The following is a 27524-nucleotide window of genomic DNA, read 5'->3' on the forward strand; positions in this document are numbered from 1 at the left end:
ATGTATAGATTTAATTTCGTCTTGGCAGCGCTTGATTTTTTTAACTTTTTCAAGCTGCAGAAATTGACTGGCGAGTATTGAGTTATTTAAAAAAAAACAACTCGTACAAAATGTATGAAGCTCCTTTTTACTCTCCTCAAATACCAAATTGCTCCTCTTTCTATATACCTTTCCTTTGCACCTATGCTTGATTTTTCGCCCATCGGTGCAGAAAGACTTAGCTGGTGCAAAACAAGAATCTGTCTACTTTGTCTGTCTGTTTGTCCAAAGAATTTGTCTGTCTTATTTAAAAAATGCTTTACTGCATTAGAAATTCTTCTAGTATTTTTCTAAAAGTATACTGTACTAAATTAGCTGAAGTGCGATTTTTGCGAAATACTGCACATAGATCCCCCGGCCCAAGATTGTTGGAAGGTAAAGTTAAAACTGTGACTAAAATATCCGACGAGAATTTGTTCCCTCGAATTGAAAGTTATGAAGATTTATTAAAAAGTTTCAGAAATTCTGATAGTGCAGTAAGCGAATTAGATCTAGAGGAAGCTTTAACTACTGGAGATGATTTCGGAAGTGTATTTGAAAAATGTGATCGGGTATATGCCGTTCATAAAAGGTTAGTTAAATTTAATTTTGATATGCAAAAAATTTGAATTTAATGTTCGTTTTCCACCTTATATAAATTATTTTCATGCATACTCATGTGTATAAATATGTTTGTAATAAATGAAAGAGTAGGGAAACTTTCGTCTGGTCAGTTCCACTACAAATAAATAATTTATTACTTTTAATTTAAATTATGCAAAAATGAACTTTGAACATATTATGAGTTTGAATTTTGAAAATTCCTTATGTATACTTTCGTTGTTTCGTATAATATCATTGCTTTTAAATTAAATAATTTTCTTAAACCTTAAAAGTGCATTTGGTGTTATGCTAACAATTCATTACTATTTCTAAGCTTGCAAATCGGATTACATTTACACACTTTCATAAAAGTAATTGTTATTTTCAAGATGTAAATTAATTGTCTTGTTTATTTTAAACTATTATGGTAATAATTAATATTCGGGGAAAGTTACTTAATTTTTGACATTTAACAAAATGCTTATTTAATGATAACATGTTTTTAATAAAGTAATTAAAAGTAAAGCCTATGACATGCACCACGACAGATGGAATGTTAGTGTATTTTGAGCAGATCTTTTACGAATAATCTCCAGTGCCAGTGTACCTTCAGCTGAACATTAACTATTAATATCAGCGTTTCGAAAATATTAATGTGTTAGATAAGACTGTTGATTCTCAGTGACGTTTTACTAAATATCCCTTCTGGGCAGAAATTCATTTTATGTACTTAACTTCAATACAAAATCAATAGTAAAATTTTTTTGCCCTGTGCTTTGAAGAGAGGAGTTACTGTTTTAACTGCTTTATTGCATACAAATGCACAAATACATAGATCAAAGAACACCAAGTGATCTGAGGAGGGTATTTCCCGAGTCGAGACAGATTGGGAAACGGGCCATGCATACCAACAGCCTGGCTCATTACTCAAATCAGTGCTCATATTTAGAGACTAATTTTTCACTCATATCTCGAATTTCTCGTATATAGAGTTGCTCATATCTTGAGGTTCCACTGTATTAGAATGTAATCTGAAGTTTTCAGATTCAAATTTCCTTTGTTTTATTTATTTATTTAATCATTAACTTAATTGGCAATAGTCCTCTAAATTCAAATTTTAAATACAACTCCTTCAAAGGCACACTAATGTCACTGATGTCATTATTTCCTTGCAGTAAACTGCAATGTGAAATCTCTTGTCCAGTCCTCATTTAGGACTTGCACAATACCAATAATGAATTATTGGTGGATTATCGCACGATGTTACCAGCTCTGCTGAAATAATGCCGTGAGAGCGGCAATTGAGATTATACTCCACGTGAAGGGTTTTGTGTCCGTAGGACGGTGACTTGAATCCGGAGAAGAAGGGGGTGTCGATGTTACACCATGAGGTGACGATCAGTGCGGCTACACCTGTCGTCGCTCAGGAGAAACTGAAGCTCTGCCAAAGGAACGTCTAACAAATACTGAGACAGTTGAAAACGATTACAAATAAATGATAAAATGAAAGACTATGTACATTATATATATAGATACGTATGTATAAAATATCCAGCAGGCCTTAATTTATGTGACAAAGTTTTCATTTGCCAATAAATGGGCAGTGAAAGGTCGAAGTAATTTGTCGTTGTCAAGAATCTCGTAGCCGAAAATTTCTGAATAGTTGACAGTCCGGCAATTTATAGCCTTGGTGAAAAATCTGTCATTCAGATCATTAAGTAGTGTATGCATTCAGGACTTGCACAAAGCCTTGCAAGCCTGTTTATAGGCCAGCTGCTCAATATACATCGCCTTTTTATTGTCTACTGTCGCTTTGTAAGCATGTAATTAACCTCTTACCTATTTTTCATCCATGGTAATGATGTAATCTGCATATAATAAAATTGTGGGACACATATAGCACTATTAGTATTGTACCAATCAAGAATAAATGCTCTTAGGTATCAGGACCAGGTTTAGGAAATGTGTGTACGTTTGCATGCGTTAATGTATGGATGTATGCATGTACATATATATACACTCATAGATACATACTCCCGTGTATACACATGTACATTTCTGAATCTGGACCTGATAACAGAAAAGTACTTCTGCTTCTAAAGAATTGTTCCTGTTCAGAAATAAAAATAGATACTTAACCTTCATGATGCCTGCATCATTATACATTGTAATGTCATCACCATACCACACACGACTGCTAAATTTATTGGGGTCTTCTTTTCTCACCAAACTATTAAAAAAACAAATCATATATATATATATATATACACACACATAGGTTATTTTTTAAGCAAGTCCCATTTCTGAATCATTTGAAATTTTGTTTGCACCTGAGAAGGAATGTACATGCAGTTTGCTGGGATTCTTTGCACAGCACCTGTACTCAAGATGCCAATCCATATGCTTCCTAGTGTCAGATTACAAATTTTAAGAAAATTGAGCATCCCATGAGTCATCCAGTTCTTAACAGCAAGAAATATGAAATTTGTGGATATTTGTCGCCATACATATAAAGCAAATGTGGCAATGTGATATGACAAAGTTGGAACATTGATGGAGAAATGAAACGACCATGAATAACTGGCTATCATCACAGGTGGCAGTGTCCTATGAGTAGGTATCCCAAAACTCATTCTTTGTAATATTTAAACTTTGGCATTGCCACATGAATAAATCATGTAAGTAAATAGAGAATTGTCTCTAAATACAGAAAAGAAATGGTGGTAAAAATATATTTAGGGGTAGCCCTTGGTGTAAATCAATGATTTTGGGAGGTACATGGATACCGAGTTTGTGCAATTCTTTGACTTGTTATTTTGGCTTTGTGTAGTGCCGATTTTGCACCAAAAAATCCTTGCTACACAAAGCCAAAATAACAAGTCAAAGAATTGCACAAACTTAGTATTCATGTACACATCGACCTATTTTCACTTAAAAAAAAATCAGAGAAATGCACAAACTTGGCATTGCATCCTCCCTTGATTTTGTCCATGTAGACATAAATCTATTATCATTTAAAAAGCCAAAGGAGCAACCAACAAAAAATATACAATCTCAACAAACTACATTTTAAATCAACTAACATAAAAAAGGAAACTCAACTTAGCACTACACAAAGGAAATATCCACTTATCTTATTTAGAAATTTTTCTGTCTTAAGTTAAACAGAAATCCTCAACAGCATCCAAGAACTTCCTAAAATTATCTGAACTAGAATCTGTATACTGGCATTGCCACATAAATTCACAAAGAGTAAAAAATATCCTCTGTAGTGCCGGTATCCTCCAACAAACAGGAAACTTATAATGACTATTAAGTAAACCTTCATTTACACATTAGTCAATTAATGCTCTTTTTCCCTTTCATTCCAAATCATACAGAAACTTGAAATTTATCTTACCACATTCACCCATTTTACCATCTAAACCACAAAAGAGCAATGTACTTCCTAACCAACACCCCCCAAGCCCTTACAAATCTTTTCCCATCATTCAAATTCACTGCAGTCACACAATTATGTCGTAATAGTATTTCCATAACATTCAACTACTCAGGCCACCATAAATGAAACAACAACTTCGCAATAATACAAGGGGCACCCTTAAATCTACTATTAAACGGAAATGGTTTTCTTTAAATGTTTTACTTGTTTCATATTTATTACAAAATGGACCTTACTTAATAATAACCCTCATATATATATATATGTATATAGCTCAGTGTTTATTTTATTTTCTTAATAATTTCTGTCACCATAAATTGTTTAACACGTTCACGCCAAGCCCAATTTTTATGTTCTTCGCCATGAGACGGCGCTCAAATTTTTGTCTCGTTTCAACTGGCGGCACACGATTATTACCTGTTCAGACCTGTATACGAGTTGTACGTTTGCTGATAGTTATTAATTATAATTGTTATTAAAAATTTTTTATAATAAACATTAGTTTTTCATTATTTTAATTTTCAGCGTCTAATAACATAATCAAATGCGTACCATCGGTGGCACGCGCCACCCGATAAGACAGACTAGTGCGGGCCACTAGTGGTACGAACCGCCTGATGAGATGGACTAGTGTGGGCCACTGGTTGCCCACGCCGGCGTGAACGTGTTAAGCTGTTTCATTTTTCTGGGGAAATAACGTTTTCTTTAATTTCACAGAGCTATATAATTTCTTGTTCAGTTACAAAGTTCTCTTGTTTAAGTCTTGCAATTGCTACATTGAGTATTCACATTAAAGTGTTAATTGAAATCATTTCCTTTTCAAAAACCTCTTTATCTGGCCGTTAGTTGGAGCATTATCATTCAAGAGGAAAACTTTAGTTATATCATCTTTGTTTAGTATTTCTCCGCATATTGAATTAACTCTTGTTTCATATTAAACTAATTGAAAAATTTACTTTTTACTTGTGTATCCCAAAACTTTTAAATTCACAACTATCATCATCATCATTGTGAAATATGGTATCTAGTCATAAATTATGCTTTATGTTTTGTAAAATATTTAACACATACTTCAATTACTTTGCAGTGCTTAATGATACAGATTTTACAGTAAAGTATTTTAAAAATTCTTGCTTGGTCTTGCTGCTATTCAGAAAGTTTAGCATCAATTTAGAAAGGCTAGTACTGTACATAGTTCAAGATGATGCGGACATCCAATATCCAGAATTATCTAAAATCCGGACCTTAAAGCCACCAACAAAAGTTTTTTAATGCTTTACGCATGCACATTTGATTTTTTTCCCCTTTAAGAAAGCATGTGAAGAATCCCGATTCTTAATTTCACTTTGGTACTAAATAAAATACCTCGTTATTGAAGAAACAATCCTTTTAGCATAAATTTGTGTGATCAATAATTTGGCTCTGTAGCTGTGTACCTCCTTTTCCAATTAATGGATTTTGTAAAGAAATGTGGAGAAGTGGTAATAAGTGAAGATGATATAACAGAAGTTTTTCATTTCAATGGCAGCGTTCCAATCACCAATCAATTAACATATGGCTAAATCTGTAATATTGTTCTAGGTCCAGAAATACCATTACCGATAGAGAAGAAAGTGATGAGAGGTTATTGAAAACAAAAAAATTTCAATTGACAAATTAGTTGGAATTTTCGACGCAGAAACTACAGGACTTGAATAGTAATTGAACAAGAAATTATTTATGTCTACAGCAATGGTTCCCGAAGTGTTCCCTACTGACCCCCTGTGTGTGTGAAATTAAAATTGATTTGGGGGTCCCTGAACAATGTCAAGGTCTGCGCAAGGTTTAATATAAAATAAAAAAATCGTGATTTTTTTTTTTTTTTTTTTTTATTATGGAAATTTAAATAAAATACAGTACAAAGTCCGAAATCTGGACTCGTCCGGACTTTTAATCCAGATTTGGCGATTCCAGATTTGGGATTTTTCCGGATATTAGATCATCAATTTAAATCTGGTAAGGTGGTATGCAGAAATTATACAATTAAAAATATGAAATCATTATTTATGAAATAACAAAGAGCAATTATGATCTAAAGAATATCAAAATTTACAAAAAAAAAGCTTAACATTTATTTGTTTACTTTATTAAATATTTCTTTTAATTTAAGTCGCTTCATTTTTTGTGCTAATACTTTCTCTATAATTCTATAAACCGACATAATTTCTTGTTCAGTTACAAAGTTCCACTGTTCAAGTCCTGTAATTGCTGTGTCAAGAATACTGATTAACTGGGTACAACTCTAATATACGCCCTAATTTCACCAAATGTGGCGATATGTGTTCTGTGCTGGTTTTTGGCGCAATTGCGTGTTCTATGGCAACCCTGTTGACGTTGAAAAATCTTTCGCTGGAGCTCGTTGGTTCGCCTCTGTGTCTGAGAAGATGGGAGGGAAAGATAAAATGGTAGTTGTTGAATTGAAGTTCGGCAAAAGGAAATATCATTGTGGCTATCCTGTTGAGGGGTAGTGGGTATTTGGAAGTGTGGAAAGAGGGTCTGGGAGATTATTTTTAATGGCAGTTCATGATAGAAGTAGGGATTTGTGATTTTATTTATTTGTGAATCATAGTATAAATTTTCTGGATAGTGTGTCTGGCTGTCATGTAAATACAATAGTGATTACGTGGCGGCATGTTAAAGGCGGTATGAAATTTATATTTCTGCTATTCGAAAACGCATTAATTCATGGTAAGTGCATTTTATTTTGTTCTTATTTTGTAGAATGTTATGTTCATTGGTTCTTTAGTATGAATTTCTGTCGTTATTGTTGTTTTTTTAAATTATTTGAAATTTATTTTAGTTTATTTTGTTGTTTAGTGTCTAGACTGTACAATTCGTAGATGTTTTTTAAAGTTGAAACAGAATGCTGTGTCCATGGTATTATTTGAAATTTATTGTTGTTATGTTATTTTATTAGAGCGAGGAGTGCGTAGATCGTAGATTACTTCCTTGCCTAAATTGTGCAATTCGTAGAATTTTTTTTAAGTTTAAACAGGATGCTGTGTACATGGTATTCTTTGAAATTTATTGTTGTTATGTTAATTTATTAAAGCGAGGTGTGCGTAGTTTGTAGATTCGTTCGTTGCCTACATTGTGCAATTCGTAGATGTTTTTTTAAGTTAAAACATGTCGCTGTGTACATGGATTCTTGTCAAATATTTTTGGTTAGAAACTTTACGTTTTTGCTATCTAAATTTTGTGTTTTTGTTTCGGATTTTTAGCTAAATTGTGTGTCCAAAACGTAGTTTTTGCATGTGCGAAAACCGCGTTTTTGGAGACATTTTAGACTAAAAGTTCAAAAATGTAGACAAAAAATTTAGATAGTAATATGGCAGCGTGAAGTTTCTCGCCAAAAATATTTGACGAGAAATTTGGCGACTTGAGGGCGCATATCAGAGTAGTTCCATTAACTGTTTAATTGAAATTTTCTCGTTTTCAGTAACTCTATCACTTTCTTCACTATCGGTAACGATACTTTCTGGATCTAGAACCATACTGCAGATTCCATTAATTGATTGATGATTGGGGCATTGTCGTCACAATGAAAAACTTTTGTTATATCATCTTCATTTATTACCGCTTCTCCACATTTCTTTACAAAATCCATTCACTGGAAAATTTAACCTTTAGTTTGCGATATCCGAAAACCTTTAAATTCGCGGCTGCCATCTTCAACATCCTCACGTTAAAATATGGTAGCTGGCCATAAATTGTGCCAAGCATTTTTTAACATATCTGGAGACATCTTTCCACGATCTTGCGATGCTCCGCACAGCAGATTTTATTCTAAAATATTTCAAAAATTCTTGAAAAATCTTGCCATTGTTCAAGAAATTTAACATGGATTTTAAAAATGCTACTTTATATTTGTATTTCAGGATATGCACTATTTTGATATCCATAGGCTGAATGACAGATGTATAATTTGGATGGAAGAATAATGCAGATATATTATCTTTTACTAAAACTTTTAAGTGAAGTATGAGCCAAACGGTTGTCTACAGTCGGGACTAATTTTGAGTCGTGTAAAGCAACCGAATTCAAATGTCGCCGATCCTCGGGTATAAGATGATTTTCAAACCAATCATTCATTAATGCTTGTGTCATCCATGTTCTTTTATTTGCACCATCTATAACGGGGGAAATCGTTAGTCCTTTAAATACTCGAGGTTGTGCATGTTTTCTAATTACAAAAAGTTTGCATTATAAAAAACTCCTCATCTCTTTATTTTGCCGGTAGGTGCTTCCCCAAATTCCAAAAATTTTGTCTTCCCTAAATTTGGCCGACTGTTGCCGATATATTCTGTTTATGGTGAATAACTTGTCAGTTATTCTTAATTAAAATATCACTAAATGTAATCTTTTGGCCTATGAGTTTCATAAACAAAATCTATTTTTAGCATATGAAAAGAAATAAAGAAATTTTTGTTGAAATTTTCCTGTCAACATTTCTTGAAGCATTTAAAAACCTAAGTTTAGACATCATTGCATGAGTTATTACTGAAGCTGTCGTGTATTGATAAACATGTGGTGATGAATGCAAAATATAATAAATGACTCCACAGGTAGCAGTCATGGATATAAAATAGGTGAATGCTTCGGTTTGAGATGTATCCCAAGCAGACACTCGGCTACACAGCCAAATTATTAATCTCACAAATTTATGCTTACATGATTTGTTTTTCCATAATGAGGTGTTTTATTTATTGCTTAAGTGAAATTAAGAATCGGAATTTTTAAATGAAAATCTCCACGTGTTTTATTATGAAAGGAAAAATCAAATTCGTAAAGCATACTAAAAAAAAAAAAAAAGGTTTGTGGCTTTGAGGTCTGGATTTTAGATCATTCCAGATAATGAAGCATCCAGATTTCGAACTTTGTACTGCAGTAGCAACTTGTACGTCCTGAATAAAATATAAATATAGGTGGGTGCTTATAATACAATACTTTACTTAAGTACTGAGCGTTATGTTATACCTTTTGTGAATGAACATTGACAAAACTTATTTCCACTGATTAGTCACTTGTAGTAACAGTGGTGTGTATAACTCGTTTTAGTGTTATTACTAAAACTTAGTTATTCTTCAATTTACTTCAATAAATTTAAGCTTTCGATTTCAATCAACACGCTAACAACAAAATAATAACAAAGTTACAACAAAAAACTGAGATAAGTCCTCAAAAACTTTTAAAAAAAAATTCCACTGGCACTTGCCTCTGATTTAATAGTTCTATGTGGCACTAGTTACTTAAGTTAATAACCATCATGGTGTGGTGCGCCCAAAAGCAGGTTTATACAGGAATGCAATAATGGTGCTACATGCACTAACTTGTCTACAATGTACACATAAATTATAATAGTACATCTAATCAACAGTTTAGTTCTATGTGATGCTGATACGAAGTGTATAAAAAAATTTTCCCAGTCTTAAACAAAAAGAAGTTTTGTATAGTTGGAAGTTTTGGTATAGCGTTTTTTATATTGTTACATGAATAGTGTACTTCTGTTACGTAAATCTATTTGAATAAAATTGATCTCTTTGAAAAAGTATGTATCATATTTTTCAATATAGCAGTCCCTTAACATTGGCTAAGGGATTACTAACTAACAATAAGGGATTAGTTATAGTATTAACAATATAGTAATCCCTTAATGTAAGTTTTTGTATAGTTGCATTTTTGGTATTGTTATGCAGATGGTGTACTTTTGTTACATATTTGAATAAAACTGATCTCTTCTGAAAAAATTATATATCACATTTTTCGATATAGTAATCCCTTAATGATAGTTAACGGTAAAACTTTTTCTGTGTAAACAAAAGTTGGGAAGAGGAGAATGTTCTCAGTTTCCAGGTCTTTTCGAAATTGCAAAATAGAGATAAAGATTTGCTTGCTTACTGTTAACACCTAACGGCTCTTCATGCAGGCATGAACCAAGGATTTGAAGACATTCTTCACATGGATATTCCCAACTGTGTGTTGAACCCTTTTGCGCGTGGACAAACTCGAATCCCAAACACAGATGAATACATACTAATACATAGAGTTTGGTAAAGCTCGATGATTTGAAGCTCAGTTAAACTCGAGCTTGAGCTTGATTGTTTTTCCGGCTTTCGAGCATTTGAAGTTGACATACTTGCATTATCAAAAGACTTATAATGGACTTATAATTAAAATAATATTTTTTAGAAATTTAAAAGAAACTTTTTCTTTATACTTTTTTTTTATGCATTTATATTAATGAAAAAATATTTTGAAAATACCAATGCATGTAGTGATTTATCTGATAGCTTCGATCTAATTTTGGTGCAAAAATTGTTGGCTACGGAAAATGCCCTCTCAGAATCAATCAACGTTGCTTTTATACTGTAAATAGCTTCAAGTAACTGCTTTAAATTTACAGTCAATTCACCATTACTTTTGGACAAAGTAAATTCTTAAGTAATTTTTAATTATTTAAGAATTATTTTTTAAAGCAGTCATTTCTTAATTAAATAATTTTTTAAAGCGGTCACCTTCCGATAGTTTGCTGGTTGGAGCTTCTAATAGTACTCTAAGTTGTTCTTCAAGAGAAGCACCAACTTTGGTAGTTGTTTCTGCTTCACTGCTTGATTTTTCATTTGATGAATCTGGTGATGGAAATAAACGCTTCATCAAAGCAGCTGCTAGTTCTATCGAAGCTTTTTATTGCGTTTTATTTAAGTTAGTGAATTCATCAAATCTATGATGTTTTTGTTGATCCTGCTATTGATGTAAAAATCGATATTTTCAGAAAAAGAACTAATTTCAGATTCTGGTTAACTTCTCTCGCATAAAGTTGAAATGTATGCTGTTTGTAAAGTGGCTTGTTTTTCACCCATAGCGTTAAGTGCCACTTCAATTGGTTTTAACGCCAAGACTATCTATTTTAGTTATTCCAGGTTTAAATTTGTTAAAAGACATTCAGATCCAAGTTCAATGAATACATCCTTTGTAACATCATACAATTTTAGAAATGTTTCAAGCATTTTCAGCATTGAATTCCGTCTGGTTTTACAATCCAGAGAGAGTTGTTGCTCTATCTGCAATTTTTTCTTGAGACTTGAACAAATCTGAATGCACAACTGTCTCACAAAATTTATGTTTTCCTTGAACGATTCATTCTATGATTCCGTTTCATTAATGCTTAAAAAGGCCCACCAGCGGCCGAGCGGTAAAGTCGCTGAACACTGGTAGTTCGGTCCGAGGTTCGAATCCCGCGAACGGGCTGGCTGCATGGGCGTTTTCGTGGTTTTCCCCATGTGTAACATGTATACGAGCCAGTTTCCCTTAGAAAGTCCTCCACGAAGGCATCCCTCCCCTTAGGCAGATAGCCCTAGTGTGCTTTGCCATAATTAAATACACACACATTAATGCTTAAACCATTATCAACATCATCAAAATCATCATTCTCTCCTGAACTTTCTGCTATACTTTCTTCTGTCCCTGATTTTTCTTCATGAAAAGTTTTGTAACAGCCAAATGCAAGGCATGTGCAAGACATGTTTGATAAAAAGCAGGTGATTCTTTTCCAAACTTGATCCGTAATACACTTGTTCCATCCCCAGTAGTGGATACAATATACAATATCGTGCTTAAATGATAGACCAAAAAATTCAAGGTGCTCTTCTACAAGTTCTTGCATTTTTTTTTTTTTTTTTTTTTAATCACAACTTCCAAAAATTCTTAACAGTCCAAGATTGATGCTTTTTTGGCAGAGAGTATGCAGATTTATATTCATGAATCTCCGGTTACCGATGCTGGTCCATTCATCCATGGTAATGGAGAATTTCTTTGATTTGGTAATATCGTTTTTGATTTTTTATTTTACATTTTCCATATGGTTATGAACAGGAGCCATTACAGATTTTTCGTTGTCTTCATACCTCTTAAGGCCAATGATTGTCGAATAAACTCTGACTGAGTGATTTGACGAATTGATAAACCATCTACTGCATCCATTTTTGCAACAATATCTTCAATTGATGTTTTGATTGCGAAATTATCCAAAGTTTTTGTTTTTTTAGATGTCGTTTCTGCCTCTGCTTTGTCAACGTCAATGTTATGAACGCTGCTTAGATGATGATGCATTGTTGACGTATTTCCATTTAAAATGGAAATTTTTTATTGCATTCATTGCAGCATGCATAATTTTGGTCTGCCTTGGCAAAATGACTCCAAACGGTTGATCTTTTGCTTTTCGGCATGATTACTATTCTAGAAAAAATAGAAAATACTATTCTAGAACATGTGTGTATTAATGGCTGTAACTCCAATAATATTAACCATTTTTACCAAAATATTGCTGAAATTTCGACTAAATTTGTGTTGAGATATTAGTTATTGCATTCTTATTAGTTAAAAGGAAGTATAGCTTTCTGTCAGGTCCGAAGTATTCAGAAACTTAATCGCATTCTATTTGTTTATGATTTGTTAAAACATGATCTGCTTGTATCTCTGTGTGTATTTCTTTGCGTATTACTCTGTAATAAATGTTTGTTTTGCGAAACACAGCATTTTCAGTGTTGAACAATTTGTAATTTGTTTTTTTACTGATACTAAGAAAATAATTCTTTAATATTACATGCATTACTACTTAAAAGTATATTGTTGCTATCAGTAAAGATTAAAAATCCTTGCATTTCTATGTACTGTACTGTAGGCGGCAACAAATTCATCTCTTTAAAAAAAAACAAGTTTCAACACTGTTCAGGTAAAAGTACTGGTAAAAGAATTATTATACTGTATACAGTAAAAAGTCCGTAATCCGGACTCGTCGGGACTTCAGCGATTCCGGATTAGGGTTTTTTCTGTATTAAAGATCATCAATTTAAATTTGGTAAGATGGCATGCAGAAATTATACAATTAAAAATATGAAACTGTAGTTTATGAAATAAAGAGCAATTATGATCTAAAGGGTATCAGATTTTACAAAAAAAGATTAATATTTATTTGTTTACTTTATTAAACATTTCTTTCAATGTGAGCATGCGTAATGTATGTGCATTCTTTACGCGCATGTGTAAAGCATACCAAAAAAAAGTTTGTGACTTTGAGGTCCGGATTAGAGATCATTCCGGATAATAGACGTCCGGATTACGGACTTTGTACTGTATATTTATAATCCTTTTATTGTTTAACTTTTCTTATCCGTAATACAATTACAAAGTTTTAGTTTTTTATGTACATAAAAAGGAAAATTTTATGACACCAATAAAATGTCTTTTAGGGTTCTTAAGAAATATGTTGACAAATGCAAAAGTTTTAGTTTTTATGTACAGTCAAACGTCGTTAATTTGGACACCCATAATCCGGCATTTACACATGCGCATAACACCTTTACGGCTGCGCATATGCGTGTGCGCATGCGCATAATACGTTTACGCATGCGTGTTTAATGTGTAACGGATGGTATAAGTTAAAATTATCTAATTGTCTTTTTCGGTTAATGTCGCCAGATTGCGTTGTTCCTTAATCTTCGAATTGGATCCGGCTTATTATTTTTTACAGACAGTTAGAGCAATTTTATAAAAGTAAGCTTGAACTTTCGGTTATGTCAAATAGAATTTGTGATGCTGGAGCTCCCAAAGGATCTACAAAACGAAAGTATGTTTCGATGTCCATCAAACAAAAAGTGGAATTGCTGCAAAAAATGGATAAAGGCATATCCTTTGTTTCTCCAACCATTCCGAAATCTGATTATCAATTTCACGCTGCTCTGCGCCCTCCGGCATGCTATGAATTGTAAGTTGATCTGTCAGCACTATCCTTATCTTCAGGGCAGATGTTTTTATTTTATTTTTCTTATAATTCCTTACTAAATGTAGTATTTCATCTCGATGTACTCCGTCATTGATATGATTTAAATCAAATTCCTCGTCATTATAATTCTCTTCCGATAGTGAAGAAAGTGACACAGAGGTTATTGAAAAAGAAAAAATTTCGATTGGCAAATTACTCGGTATTCTCGACACAGCAATTATAGGACGTATAAGCGGAACTTTGTAACTGAACAAGAAATTATGTCTGTTTATAGAATTAAAGAGAAAGTAATATCGCATAAAACAAAGCAACTTAAACAACTTACATTGAAAGAAATGTTTAATAAAGTAAACAAATAAATATTAAGGTTTTTTTTTTTTTGTAAATTTTGATACCCTTTAGATCATAATTGTTCTTTATTTCATAAATTATGGTTTCATATTTTTACTTTCATAATTTCTGCATGCCATCTTACCAGATTTAAACTGATGATCGATAATCCGGAATCGCTGAAGTCCCGACGAGTCTGGATTAATGACTTTTGACTTTACTTAAAAAGGAGCAGTTTTATGACACCAATAAAATGTCGTCTAGGATTATTAAGAAATATGTTGAAATAAATTTAAAATCAAATGCAGAACGAAAAACATTTTGTATGTACAGAGCTTTGATTCGACTTTGCTATCGGGCTTTGATTTGAGTATCGAGTACTCAAAAATGACAAAAAATTATCGAGTATCGAGCTCGAGCCTAAGCTCATTCTAAACTACAGGAGTAGCTTAATGAAATATCCACAAATGAGGAACTTAAACCAATGTTTGAACAAGTGTACCACAAATTCTAGTTACAAAAACAGATCCCAGTTTTATATCCTGCGTAATGGTTTATTGTACAGAAGCTGTTGATTGTTTTCTCGTCTTCCTATTTGGTAGATGTGGATTCAGTGCCATTATGAACCTCATCACAAAAAAAAAAAAAAAAAAAAAAAAAAAAGGGAAGAAAGAAACTGACTAGAAATTAGTGCTCGTGGGGATTTGCAATTGCAGAGTTGCCAACTCTCCCAATTTAGGCGGGAGACTCCCAATTTTCGACCGCTCTCCCGCCAACCCGATTTACAATACATTTCTCCCAACTTTTTCTTAATATTTCTCACGATTTTTGTGGAACTTGGCTTAATACTTCATTATATGAACAAAAAAAAAAAAAGGGATTTTGGACGTCTGAAAGCAACTGAATTTTCTCTAGATTATATCTAAAACAAAAGCTTGCGAATCAGATGAGAATTTCTGCTTTGTGAGGGAGAGCATATGTATCCAAAAACGTCGTTCTCCAATGGGCATCGAGCTCCACTGGGTGTCATCTGGCATATATTAGCCAATGAGCACAAAGCAAACTCAAGGCTGTTATTTGGATGTTCTTTCGTTATTTCGTTCATGTTGTCCTGAGTTGTGTGAGTACACGTGCCTTCGGGAAATAGTGTTATAAATCATCATCTTTTGTTATGTCTGCGAGAAAGGTGAAATACTCATGTATGTTTCAAAAATCGTACACAGTTGACTTTCCTTCCATTATTTCCTCAAGGAAATGTAATAAATTTGCGTTTTTTCGATTTCGCATGGTGAAAGCGCGGATGTTCTGAAATATGTGCGTTATTTGGATGTTCTTTCGTTATTTCGTTCATGTTGTCCTGAGTTGTGTGAGTACACGTGCCTTCGGGAAATAGTGTTATAAATCATCATCTTTTGTTATGTCTGCGAGAAAGGTGAAATACTCATGTATGTTTCAAAAATCGTACACAGTTGACTTTCCTTCCATTATTTCCTCAAGGAAATGTAATAAATTTGCGTTTTTTCGATTTCGCATGGTGAAAGCACGGATGTTCTGAAATATGTGCGTACACAAAAACACAAGAACAACATGAGTTGTTTTGAAAAAAACGAAAAATTAAATTTTTCTTCAGAAACAAAGGACCAAAAAGTGATTGATGAAGAATGACTGTTTTCAGCCTTTTTACTAGAGCACAACCTGCCACTGAATGCATCGGATCACGCTGCAGCTTCATTTAGAAAAATGTTTCCCAATAGTGAAATCACTAAGAAATACTCAAGTGCAATGACCAAAACAGGTGCAATTGTTAAATAAATGGGTTTGAAAAATTAATCTTCAGTTATTGATTGCATTAAAACAGCTCCGTTCTGCCTCTCTACCGATGGAAGCAATAATACCAATTCAAAACTGTATACAATTGTTGTTTCTTTTTTTAATCCAGAGTCAACGATGAAGTAATTTTGCATGCTAAAGTTGCTGATGTTTCTGCACTAGCAAATGCATCTTTTTCTGATATAAGGTACTTTTTGAACACATTTCCTGTGTTACTTCATTTAGTTATGAAAGATGATGATGTTGCAACTGATATACTGCAGTCGCAATTTTGCAGTTTACAATTAGAAAACTTGAATGAAGTTATAAAATCAGCTAGGATTGACACCAGTAGAGTTTAATTGGAAAACTGAAAGATGCTGATGGAATTTTAAAATATAGTGAACTGTCTAGAATTAGGTTGGCCATCTTGACAGTTCCCCATAGTAATGCGGAGTGCGAGAGGATTTTCAGTGTTGTTGCGAAAACGAGGACTAAATTTAGATCTAATATTAGTGATGACACATTAGAAAACTTTTATTAGCGAAAGCAGGCCTACGTGGCAATTGCTATGAACAAAATTATGAAGTTTCTTAACGAAAGCAAAATCTGCCAGTGTTCATAACATTTGTATGAAAACTGATTAAAGTTTCTTTATTTTTAAAACAAAATGATGCAAGTAATAAAAGTGTTTTTTATGTGTAAGATATTTTTGTGTTGCTTGCATTTAAGACTTAGTCACTATTTAAAGTTAATTCATTATTAAAAACTATATTTTTATCATTTAAAAAGTCCTTTTAACGTTGTGAAAAATCTCCTGATTTTTTAGTGTCATAGGTTGGCAAGTATGCAGTTGCTACTCGCAATCATTGAGCCGGACATAAATATACTCATAACATGTCATCAAGTCATTAATTTTATTTTAAACAAAAGTTATAATTTCACTAAATACTTCTACAATTTTTTTTTTTTTTTTTTTTTTAATTTTTAATTTGTATACTCTGCATTTATACAGCTTTTTCACTTTGGGGGGGGGGGTCCATGGGCAACTTTTGAGTATAGAAAAGGGTCCATGCGTCAAAAAAGTTTGGGAGCCACTGGTCTACAGAATTGAAGAGAAAGTATTAGCACAAGAAAGGAAGCAACTTAAACAATTTACATTCAAAGAAATGTTTAATAGAGCAAACAAATAAATATTAAACTTTTTTTCCTAAATTTTGATACCCGATCATAGGTGCTCCATTATTTCATAAATCGCGATTTCAGATTTTTTATTCTATAATTTTTGCATGCTACTTCACTAGATTGAAACTGATTATCTAATATCTGGAAAAATGCCAAATCCGTAAGTGCTGAAGTCCCGACAAGTCCAGATCTCAGACTTTATACAGTACAAAGTCCTTAATCCGGACGTCCATTATCCGGAATGATCTATAATCCGGACCTCAAAGCCACAAACTTACGCATGCGCATTAAGCATTTACCCATGTGCACTTCTGATAGTGAAGAAAGTGACAGAGAGGTTATTGAAAACGAAAAAATTTCTATTGACAAGTTAGTCGGTATTCTCGACACAGCAATTACAGGACTTGAACAGTAGAACTTTCTAACTGAACAAAAAATTATGTCTGTTTGTAGAATTAAAGAGAAAGTATTAGCACAAAAAACAAAGCAACTTAAACAACTTACATTGAAAGAAATGTTTAATAAAGTAAACAAATAAATATTAAGCTTTTTTTTTGTAAATTACAATACCCTTTAGATCATAATTGCTCTTTATTTCATAAATTACAGTTACATATTTTTAATTGTATAATTTCTGCATGCCATCTTACCAGATTTAAATTAATGATCTATAATCCGGAATCGCAGAAGTCTCGACGAGTCCAGATTACGGACTTTGTACTGTATTTGGATTTCAATGTGTGTTTGGTGCTGGCATCCATTGGTTGAAATATGGATGCACATTTTGGGAGAAAGAATAAGTGGTCACGTTATCTTTCACTAAAGCCGAACAGTTGCCTGTAATAAGGACAACTTCTGCATTGTCCAGTAAATCAACCGATTTTAGGTATTAGTGCCACCTTAGCAGAAGTTACCAAAATTTCAGTGTGTGCAAGGCAACCCTCTGGAAATCATGCACATAACAATTCTTCAATTTTACTGAGCATTTCTGCATGTACTCTTATTGTATTCCAAATTCTAGTGGGGAACAGCTGCTTTGAATCTGTTTCTTAAAGTGATAGCTATAAAATTAAAACATGCTTCTAAGTAAATTATTGATTTATTTCCAGGATAAATATTTAATTAAATGAAAAATATGTATGCACTAAATAATAGTTGCGTATTTAAATCAAATTTAATCAATTTAATCATCTTTTCTTCCCCCTTCCTTTTTTTTCTATTTCTTCTTCTTCTTCTTTTTTTTTTTTTTTTTTTAATGCATGTATGTGCAAGTAAAAAATTGGCACGTTTAGCCGAGGTAGTTGTGCTAATATGTAAAAATTTGATTTTGTATGTTGCCTAGCCTCGAGCATGAAATAATTCTCTAACCAATTATTTGTTAATATTTTTGCAATCCATATTCATTCATCTATTTTAATGAACAACACATGATGCAAAAAATCTTCACTCTGTTAAATACCCGAGGTTTTATTTTTATGTATTTATTTATATTATTCCAAAGGGGCTTTGTCCCTGAAGGACTTGTTTTCCTTTTGCGATTTTGCTTCGGAACTCTATAAACAGTGTATCACTTTTCAAATTGTTGCCAACAAATACTATTGCCCTGTATTATATTTAAAGAAATTAAATAATGAAGAATCCAGGGTTCGTATGGTCCTTAAAAGTCCTTAAATTTTTAAAAAATGATTTTTGGTCCTTAAAAGTCCTTAATTTTGGTCAAAATGAATAAACGGTCCTTAATTTTGCTCATTTGACATTTCTTATCATTTCTAATGATTGCCATTCTAAGTGTGAATTGCGATTTCTCATGAATATAGAATTAAAATTACACAGCTCTTAACCAATCTGTTGGCGGATTTGCGTTGCAAACGATAAAAAAACAATTAGCTACCCTAGGACGAAAGTATCGGGTGTCTGATTATCTATTTACCCAATCTTTCGAAACAGGTGTTATCCATAAATTTAGGCAGATTGTGATGAAAGCATGAAGCCGGAAGTTCTTTAAGAGGCGAAAGTGATGATGAAGGTGCTCGAGGGAAAAAAAAGGGGTGTATTCTGAAAATATTTGCCAAAATTAGAACAATCCCAACCTGGAAGGCCACAACCTCTCTGACGCCAATAGGAACGAGATGCCTGGAAAGTGCATTTTCAATAAACTGTGGCTTCATCAAGCTGACTACAAAGACTGGATATTGATGGATGACAATCCTTATAAAGCTAAATGTGGTCTTTGAAACAAATTGAAATTTCTAGAATGGGAGGGTCAGCACTGAAAATTCACATGAAAGCTAAGTTTTGTTTTATCATTTGAATTTGTTTTTACACAGTTTTGCTTACCTTAATTTCTGTGTTTGTTTGAATTAAGCCATAAATTAATTTTTGATCAGCTTCTACGGAGTTTATTCCCTTTTGCACATATATGTATGGGATATCAGGATTATGAGTTTATTTCTGCAGAGGGTCTGTTATCGATTTCGCGGGAAATATGTTGGCTCCATTTCGATTTTAGGTCGCCAGGGGCAAATTCGGTAACGCTAGCCGAAAAAAAGTGAAGTTCAGAAATACGTTTTGAAGCTTCAATAGACAATTAGGAATTTGGTTTAAACCTATGCACAAGGTATCCGTTGCATAAGGGATTTGGCTACTTTTGGCAACTTTATGATGAGCAGTAAACAGGACATATACGATGAGTAGTTAAACGGGTCATTTTGGTGTTGGCGATAATTTTCAAAATTGTGCCAAGGCTGCACCATAAACTAGAATTTTACCAAGTATTTTTATAAAAGGAATACTGCTTTCAGAAGAATGTTATTGAATTTTGATATCGCATCAGGTATCCAAATAGTTGGTCGATATAAAATTTCATTGTGATAATGATTGAAATTATCTTTTGCTATTAAGCTAATTTCACCTATTTATAACTAGAAATTAAAATAAAAGCTAAATCCTGAATAAAAAGTCAGTGTTGAAATGATAAGGAAAAAATAAAAGAAACAAAAGATTAATAAATTAAAAGAAAATGACCGCTAAGCAGAATGATTGCTACACGGAGAAAACGTGTTCATGATATTGCCAATATAGCATTCGTATGGCAATTTTAGCGATGTAACGGAATCTCTGCAGGAATGCTTGCCTAGAATATTTTGCGATGTCGCAATTTTTTATAGATATAGTAAATTTTTTAAGTGTTAAAATATAATGCGTAAGAAAAATTCATACATTTTTGTTTAACAATAAAACCAATTATTGCAGAATGCTCCATCGATAGATAAAGAAATAATGTTTTAATTAAAATTTTGTGAAGTTCTGCTTTTACCGATGGTTGCAAAATGTCCCAGCAGTTGAAAGAGCCATTGAAATATGGGATGACTTGCTACTATACATTAAAAAAGTTGAAATGGGGCAGTTTCAAAAAAAAAAAAAAAAAAAAAATTATTTAAATCCTTCTCAAATATTTTGGAGGCAACTAAGGATAAAACATTTCTTATAAAATTAAATTTTTTTCTCTCTCTGTTGAAAATATTATTGCCTTTCCTTGAATATTATCAAAGCGATAAACCACTTATTCCCTTTTTTTGCTGAAGATATCTTGAAACTTGTAAATGATTGCTTTTAGCACTTTAAAATTTTAAAACTAGAATATTCAAAAATAACTAAAGCAGAAAATCTTTATAAATTTAATTTTAATGATCCAAATTGTTATAATGATAAAAGTAAAGTTTATTTGGGATTCATTGCTGAGCAGTTAATGAATGATAAATGCCGCAAGAAGGACATTTCACAATCTTCAAGTTTTGCATTGAAACAATAAGGTCAACAATGTGTCTTAACAATGGTACAGCACTTAATGGCTAAATGTCCAATAAATTATTTTCTTATTCGAAATGCATCTTGTATAGACCCACAGTTGATGGCAAAAAGCCCAGAACAAAATGAAAGTAGTTCTAACGGTATTAACGCAGAATAAACGTGTTTTACAAGATAATTGTGATGAAATTCTGCTACAGTTTGGAGAGGTTCTAGACAAATTTACACGAATTTTCTACTTTTGATCCTCGAAATCTTTCTCTTGACACATTTCTCACTTCTTATTTTCATGATTTTCACTATTCAAAAGTATGAAAAATAGTGAAAATGATTCTTATCTTGTCACATGGACAGGCCTCTGTGGAAAGGGGCTGCTCTGAAAATAAAGCAATTGAAATTGAAAATTTAAGTGACTCATCATACATTTTTCAACGTACAGTATTTGATTACATAAAATTTTCTGGAGGTATTCTTAATATCGAAATTAATAAAAAAATTAGATCAGCAGCAGCTTCGATAAATGCTTTTAGCAGATGAAGTCGAGACCAGCAGGAACATTGATTTGTTTATCAAAGCAAATGAACTTAGAAGAATAGTTAAAGAAAAGGAAGTAGACATAAATAAATTAGATGTTAAAATATCTGAAAAATTTCAGATTTAAAAAAAGTATAAATGTTTTGTATCTTTTATTGTATAGTTCATTATTCTAGTATCTTTCAAAAAACTTTTATCTTTTTTTTTTTTTTTTTTTTTTTTTTTTTTTTGTCTTATAGGTCCTTAATTTTTTCTTTGATGGTCCTTAAAAGTCCTTAATTTTCATGTAAGGAAATGTGTACGAACCCTAGAATCTGCATAAATATATGTATGTTTCTCGCATTGTGATAAAACAATGGTACCTAGAGCCATCCAATTTTGAATGACGTAATCCTACTGTGAATATGGGCATCTGAAAGCCCAAACTTGGAATTTGTTTTATTATTGATTTTATATATTTTGTAAAACTTTAAAGAAATTTTTTATTAACAAATGAATGATTTAAAAGCGAGCAATGGCAACACTCTACAGGGGGGGGGGACCTTTTTATATCCAGCATGCGGAACTGTGTATCAGAAATTCTAAAGATGTGCTCATTTTAAAATTATTTTGCGAAATTGCTGTTGAAGGCTCAGGTGTTTGCACACTTTTGTCAGGCTCTTAGGCTGGTAGCCGCATCCTGTGTGTAACTCGTACGGAAAAGAACATAACGTCCCTAACATATGGCAAAATCAGATGAGAGAAAAAAATCTCGTGAGATTGAGTGATGAGCCTCTCGCATATACAGATCAGAAGGTCAGTTCAGTCGCTCAGATGTACAATGTCCGAAGGTGATGGTAAAGCAATAATGTCAACTGGAGCAGCTAACAAGAAATCTTTGCGGAGCTGATGTAATGGCATGCTATTTTCCGGGCCTCTGTAGCTGAAATGGTCGATGCATGGGTGGAGAGAGAAGTCCTTTGGCCAAGGAAGAGGAGCTACTGGTGTAAAAGATTCAATGGTGTGGATTTAAAATAAGTGACGTTGCATAACGAATACCGTGTAGAGCAGTCATTGCTGTTGAACTGAATTTAATGGTTTAAATGCAAAGAACATACACAAAATGTTAAAAAAAAAAAAAAAAAAAGCTACTTTGGACATAATTTAAAATCTGAAACTTTTGAGATTTTTTTTTATCTATTTATTTATTATTTTATTATGGAAAGTTTACATTTCAGTGTTTGAGCAGCAATTGTACATGTGAAAATCATTAATTTTCCTTTCGACAGTTGGGGGCTGTTTTAGCGGAAGTCATCAAAATATTTTGGATTGCATATTGCCAGTAAAGATCAAATTCTCAGAGAGGCTAAATGTACCAAAAAGATCATTTTAAGGTAATTAGAAGATTTGTAAGGTGATCATTTGAAGAAGCTGTTATGTATGACTAGTCCATGCTTTAATAGAGCAGAATATGCTTACTCAAATTTTGGCATGTGGTTCTTTGCTGGGAAGAAAAAAAGAAGCCCCATTTTAAAAATGGCTCATTACTGAGTTGAGAGGTGGATACAATAATATTACTAGAAAAAGGTCATGGAGAAATTTCTTTAGTAACTCCATCTTAGTACACCATCCAAAAATGTAATGCTTTTATATGGTTGAACTACAAAGGAATTCTGTACTATGAATTATTGCTACTAAATTCAACAATAATTGCAGAAAAATATACTCTTCCCAAATGGGAGTTTCAAAAGGAGAAATTGAACAATGTGCCCAGAATTGATCAGTTGTCGAGATGTTCTTTTCCATCATGACAATGCTCGGCCCCACATTTCAATGAAATTCAGACAAAGGTTTATTGAGCATGTATGGGATGTTTTGTGTCACTGCCATATTCACCAGACCTAGTCATAATTCTGATACTGTGTGAGTGAACTCAAATTTCTGAAAAGTTAAGAGGATTGTGAAAGGTCCAGATAATTGATCAATCCAATTATTAGCTGTCTAGATTCCTTACTTTGTACTGTATTTTTAGTATTTGAAAAATGTATTAAAGGTGAAAAGAGGTGGGCGATTCAAACACCATGTCTCTGTACTTCTTTTCTCATACCTTCCCTCTGGTGGAACTGTTGTATGCAAGTTGTCGCAGAATAATTTTTGGAAATCGAAAAATGTTCCTAAATTTGTGTTCTTTCAAATAATATATAAGTTAGTTGTTGCAAACTATCCAAAAATTTATAGGCTGATATTTTAAATGTGTTTCTAACATTTCAAAAAAAAAAAAAAATTAAGGATGTTTTCTGTTACTTGTTTTTTGCAGAGAGGAGAAGCAGCACAAATTCTGGGTAAAAAATCAGATCGTCAAGAGAAAATATTGCAAGTTTGATAAAGAAACAGATCTCCTTACTCATGCTGCTAAAGAACAGATACGTTATTTGCATAGACTTGATCCATTGAAATGGACTCCTGAAATATTGGCAGAAAGCTTCCCAATAAGTGTAAATGGGGTAAAAGTAAGTTTTGTTCTTTATTGTACAATTAATTTAATGGTATGTGGTTTACCTTTTCACCATAAAATTAAGTAATGAGATATAGTTTACTGGGGTAATCCAAACATAAACAATAAAAAAAGTTCTGAAAATAATATCATGCTCAAATAAAATAAGAAATGAAAATATAGCTTGTAATCAAACAAAACTGTCAGAAAGTTTCTGCATCCTCACATGAATATTTTAGTAAAAAAACAAAGAGTTTTGTAAATGTTTATGGGTATTTTTCTGATTATCCAGTCCCCCATTGAAAAGTTGTGAAAAAGTCTTCATGAAGCAAAGAAATATTTTGCCAGAATAATTATGTGGAAACCAAAATATCGCAAAAAATTATTTACTTGGCAACCTGGTTATATCTAATACTGATGTTGTACCATTCCAAGCTCGTCCAATTCTCTGATGTCTTTTTAATTGAAACTTTTAAGTGTTTTTGTATATGGGGAGAATAACAATGCAAAAAAGAAAGATTTCTCAAAAATGTTAAGTGTTTTATAACTGACGTTTCTTGCTTTTATAAATTTTATTGATTGATTTCGGTATGGAATTCTGTGCTACCATTTTGAAAGTGGCTGTTACCTTTTGCGCAGTAGCTTGGCGAAATATTAGTCACCAACGAGTTCACGACTTATTATTTGGGGATATGGATAATCATAAAATACCTCTTTATATTACCAGTTTTTTTAAAGTGATTTAAACTTTTTTATTTATTTAGAAACTTCTAAAGAATAAATTTGTTGAAAAGCGTCCAGAAAAAATTAAACTACATGATGAGGAAGTGGCCAAAAGATGGAAAATTCTACAGTCTGGAAGAGACTCATCTTTTATTTCTCCTGTGACTCAGAGGTTGTGGAGGGAAGGTAAACTGATACAGAATTATTATTCTGGAAATCCTAATCTTCCAGAAGTCCCTCATGATCATGCGCATGAAATTTTAAAAGAAGAAAAAGAAGAATGTATAGGGGAATTTTCTTCAATAATTAAGAGTTATGTTGAATATAAAAAGAAAACTGCATTAGAAAAGAATCCAAAGTCCCCTTTAAAAAGTAGTTCAGAAAATGAACTTATTAAATTAGAAAATAATTCTAGAGACCGACAAAAAGGGTCTTCCTCAATATTCAGCCCTGGTTATTTTGCATCTGAAGAAGCTGATGAACATTCGTCTGTTTATACCAAACGAAAGAAAGCCAAAGAAATTGGAGAAACAGACCTCTTGCATCCCCAGTTAAAAGAACATTTTGCAGGTGAAGTAGATAGGAAAAAATCAAAATCCGCTGCCGAAACTGAGTATCAAAAATGGATCCAAAAGCAATTGGAGACTGAGAAAATCGCAACTTCAAAACAGCCATATAATGCAAAAGAATTTTTTACACCAATATCTAAATATCAGAAGGACTATATTGAACTTAAGAGAGACAGTAGTGAATCAGATGAATTTATATATGATGATAGGATTGGATATCAGCATCCAAAAGGGAAAAATATCAAGCCAAAAATTTCTATACCATCAAAATTACATAAACAAGGCAAATTATACAAAAGAGGGCAGTGCATTTATGATGCTGATGGAGAATTTCTTTATAAATTGCCAAAGTGAATATACTGAACATTTATATCTGTAGACAGCAAACTTTCATATTTTATATTAAATGCTACATTTCTATAAAATTGCGCAAAACTTGTATGGTGTAATATTTATTATATTTTTAATACATGTTTAAATGTACTGAAACATTTAAACTTTGTGAAATTTGGTGACAATACTTTAATATCTTCTTGCTTTCCTAAAAAGTTTGAGTGCATAAACAAATTCTTCTTTGGGACTTGTATGATGAAAATTCTTTGGTACTTCCTTGTTAACCCTTTGCGACGCACTATACGTTAACTTCGGAATTTCAACAAAAAAAGTTGTATGCAGTCTATTTAGTCTTAAAAGAGTATACAGGTAAAATTTTTCACTTATCGTTTTAATTCTGTGGTTGTTCCATGAGGTGGAACACTGCGCCGACAGAGCTTTTAAAAGTGCGACTAAGCGAGCATCGCAGTGAAGCACGAAAATGAGGAGAAGCGTTTGTATAAGAATGAAAAAACTGTGTATTATGGCTGTATACATGGTTTCCTGGATATACACAATATTCTTGAATATATACAGATAAATGAGATAAATATCTATATACACAAGTCCTATATACAAAAATATTTACAAATTTTCCTATTTCTTAGCTTCGTGAAATTGTTCAAAGCAAGTCGCACCTTTTTGATGGAAGCACAAACCAACTACGTTTAAAATAATTAACTACAATTAATATTAAGATTTTATTATTAATATAAAATAAGCCTATAATATATACATACACGAAAAATATCTACACAATAATTGAAAATAAATGGGAATGAGACTAAAAAGCAGCAGCAAAAATTTTACGCAGGTCTAAGTAAAGATGAGTCAAGCTACTAATAAAATTCCCGCCTAAAAACTACTCCCAAAAAATTCGAGATGCCAATATTAGGGCTTTCACAACACAAAACACACCTCACCCCTCAATACTGCTTTGTTTGAATTCATTCCCCCCCCCCCCGAAAAAAAAACAACGTAAACAGAAAACGTAAACAACGGATGTTCTCTCCTAAGCACAGATGTTCTGATTCGTAACAGCATGAGATCACTAAAGGCTCAGTGTTCCCGCTAATGGAGCACCCGGGTTTATTCATTGATTCTGTGTATGGTTTTTGTATGAAAAATTTAAAAAAATATAGAACAAATAATTTGGAGTACAGCTAGCAAAATAATGCCTAATTTTTTTTCCAAATAAAATTTTTTATATCATTAAAAAAATAGAGAAAATTACTTGAAAAAAGTGGATTATAATAACACAATAAATGAAAATTCTGTGTCCTGCTGCTATCTACTGTTTAAAAAGAAAAGTTCAAAGTATATTATAAAGGCATTTTTATCTATTTACGGTTGAATTTAAAGGTTTCAGAAGCGATTCAATTTGGGTGTTCCATGTAGTGGAACACTGAGCCACAAAGGGTTAAAGCAAATATCAAATAATGTGATAATAGCCTTCTGTGATAATTTGAAATATTCACATTAACTAAACTAACGACTAAGTGTGCTGATTTGGGCAATTAATATTTTATCAACTTTTATTTGTACCTGTCAAAAGTCCTCAGTTACAAATTTTTACAATAAGAATAATTAATCACTGTGGTAGTGCATTTTTATGCAAACAGTTCTTTTCTCCAGATGAAAATTAAGAGACTTTAAAACAAAACGAGGTTCACCAATAAGCATTTGTAAATCCTGGTGAAGGTAGTTTATGAAAATTTTCTCAACAATTAGCAAAATCGAAAGCCATGCGATGTAATTAGAAACATAAAAATGTACAATTATTTACTTATGTATTTTTTGTGCACGTGTAAAAAAAATTAATAAATAAAAGAACGGTAA

General features: G+C 32.4%; 1 protein-coding gene across 1 annotated transcript; it reads left to right on the top strand.

The window, feature by feature from the left end:
* The first annotated feature begins 231 nt into the window (after nt 1-231).
* On the top strand, nt 232-27524 carry LOC118190794 (uncharacterized). The gene is made up of 3 exons (XM_035361578.2): nt 232-610; nt 23845-24037; nt 24786-27524. Exons 1-3 carry the CDS (start codon nt 294-296, stop codon nt 25665-25667), a joined length of 1392 nt encoding a protein of 463 aa, XP_035217469.1. The 5' UTR covers nt 232-293; the 3' UTR covers nt 25668-27524.

The sequence above is a fragment of the Stegodyphus dumicola genome, chromosome 4, assembly GCF_044657685.1.
Source record: "Stegodyphus dumicola isolate Sdum_Otavi_A_Nest chromosome 4, ASM4465768v1".
Classification (NCBI taxonomy): Eukaryota; Metazoa; Arthropoda; class Arachnida; order Araneae; family Eresidae; genus Stegodyphus; species Stegodyphus dumicola.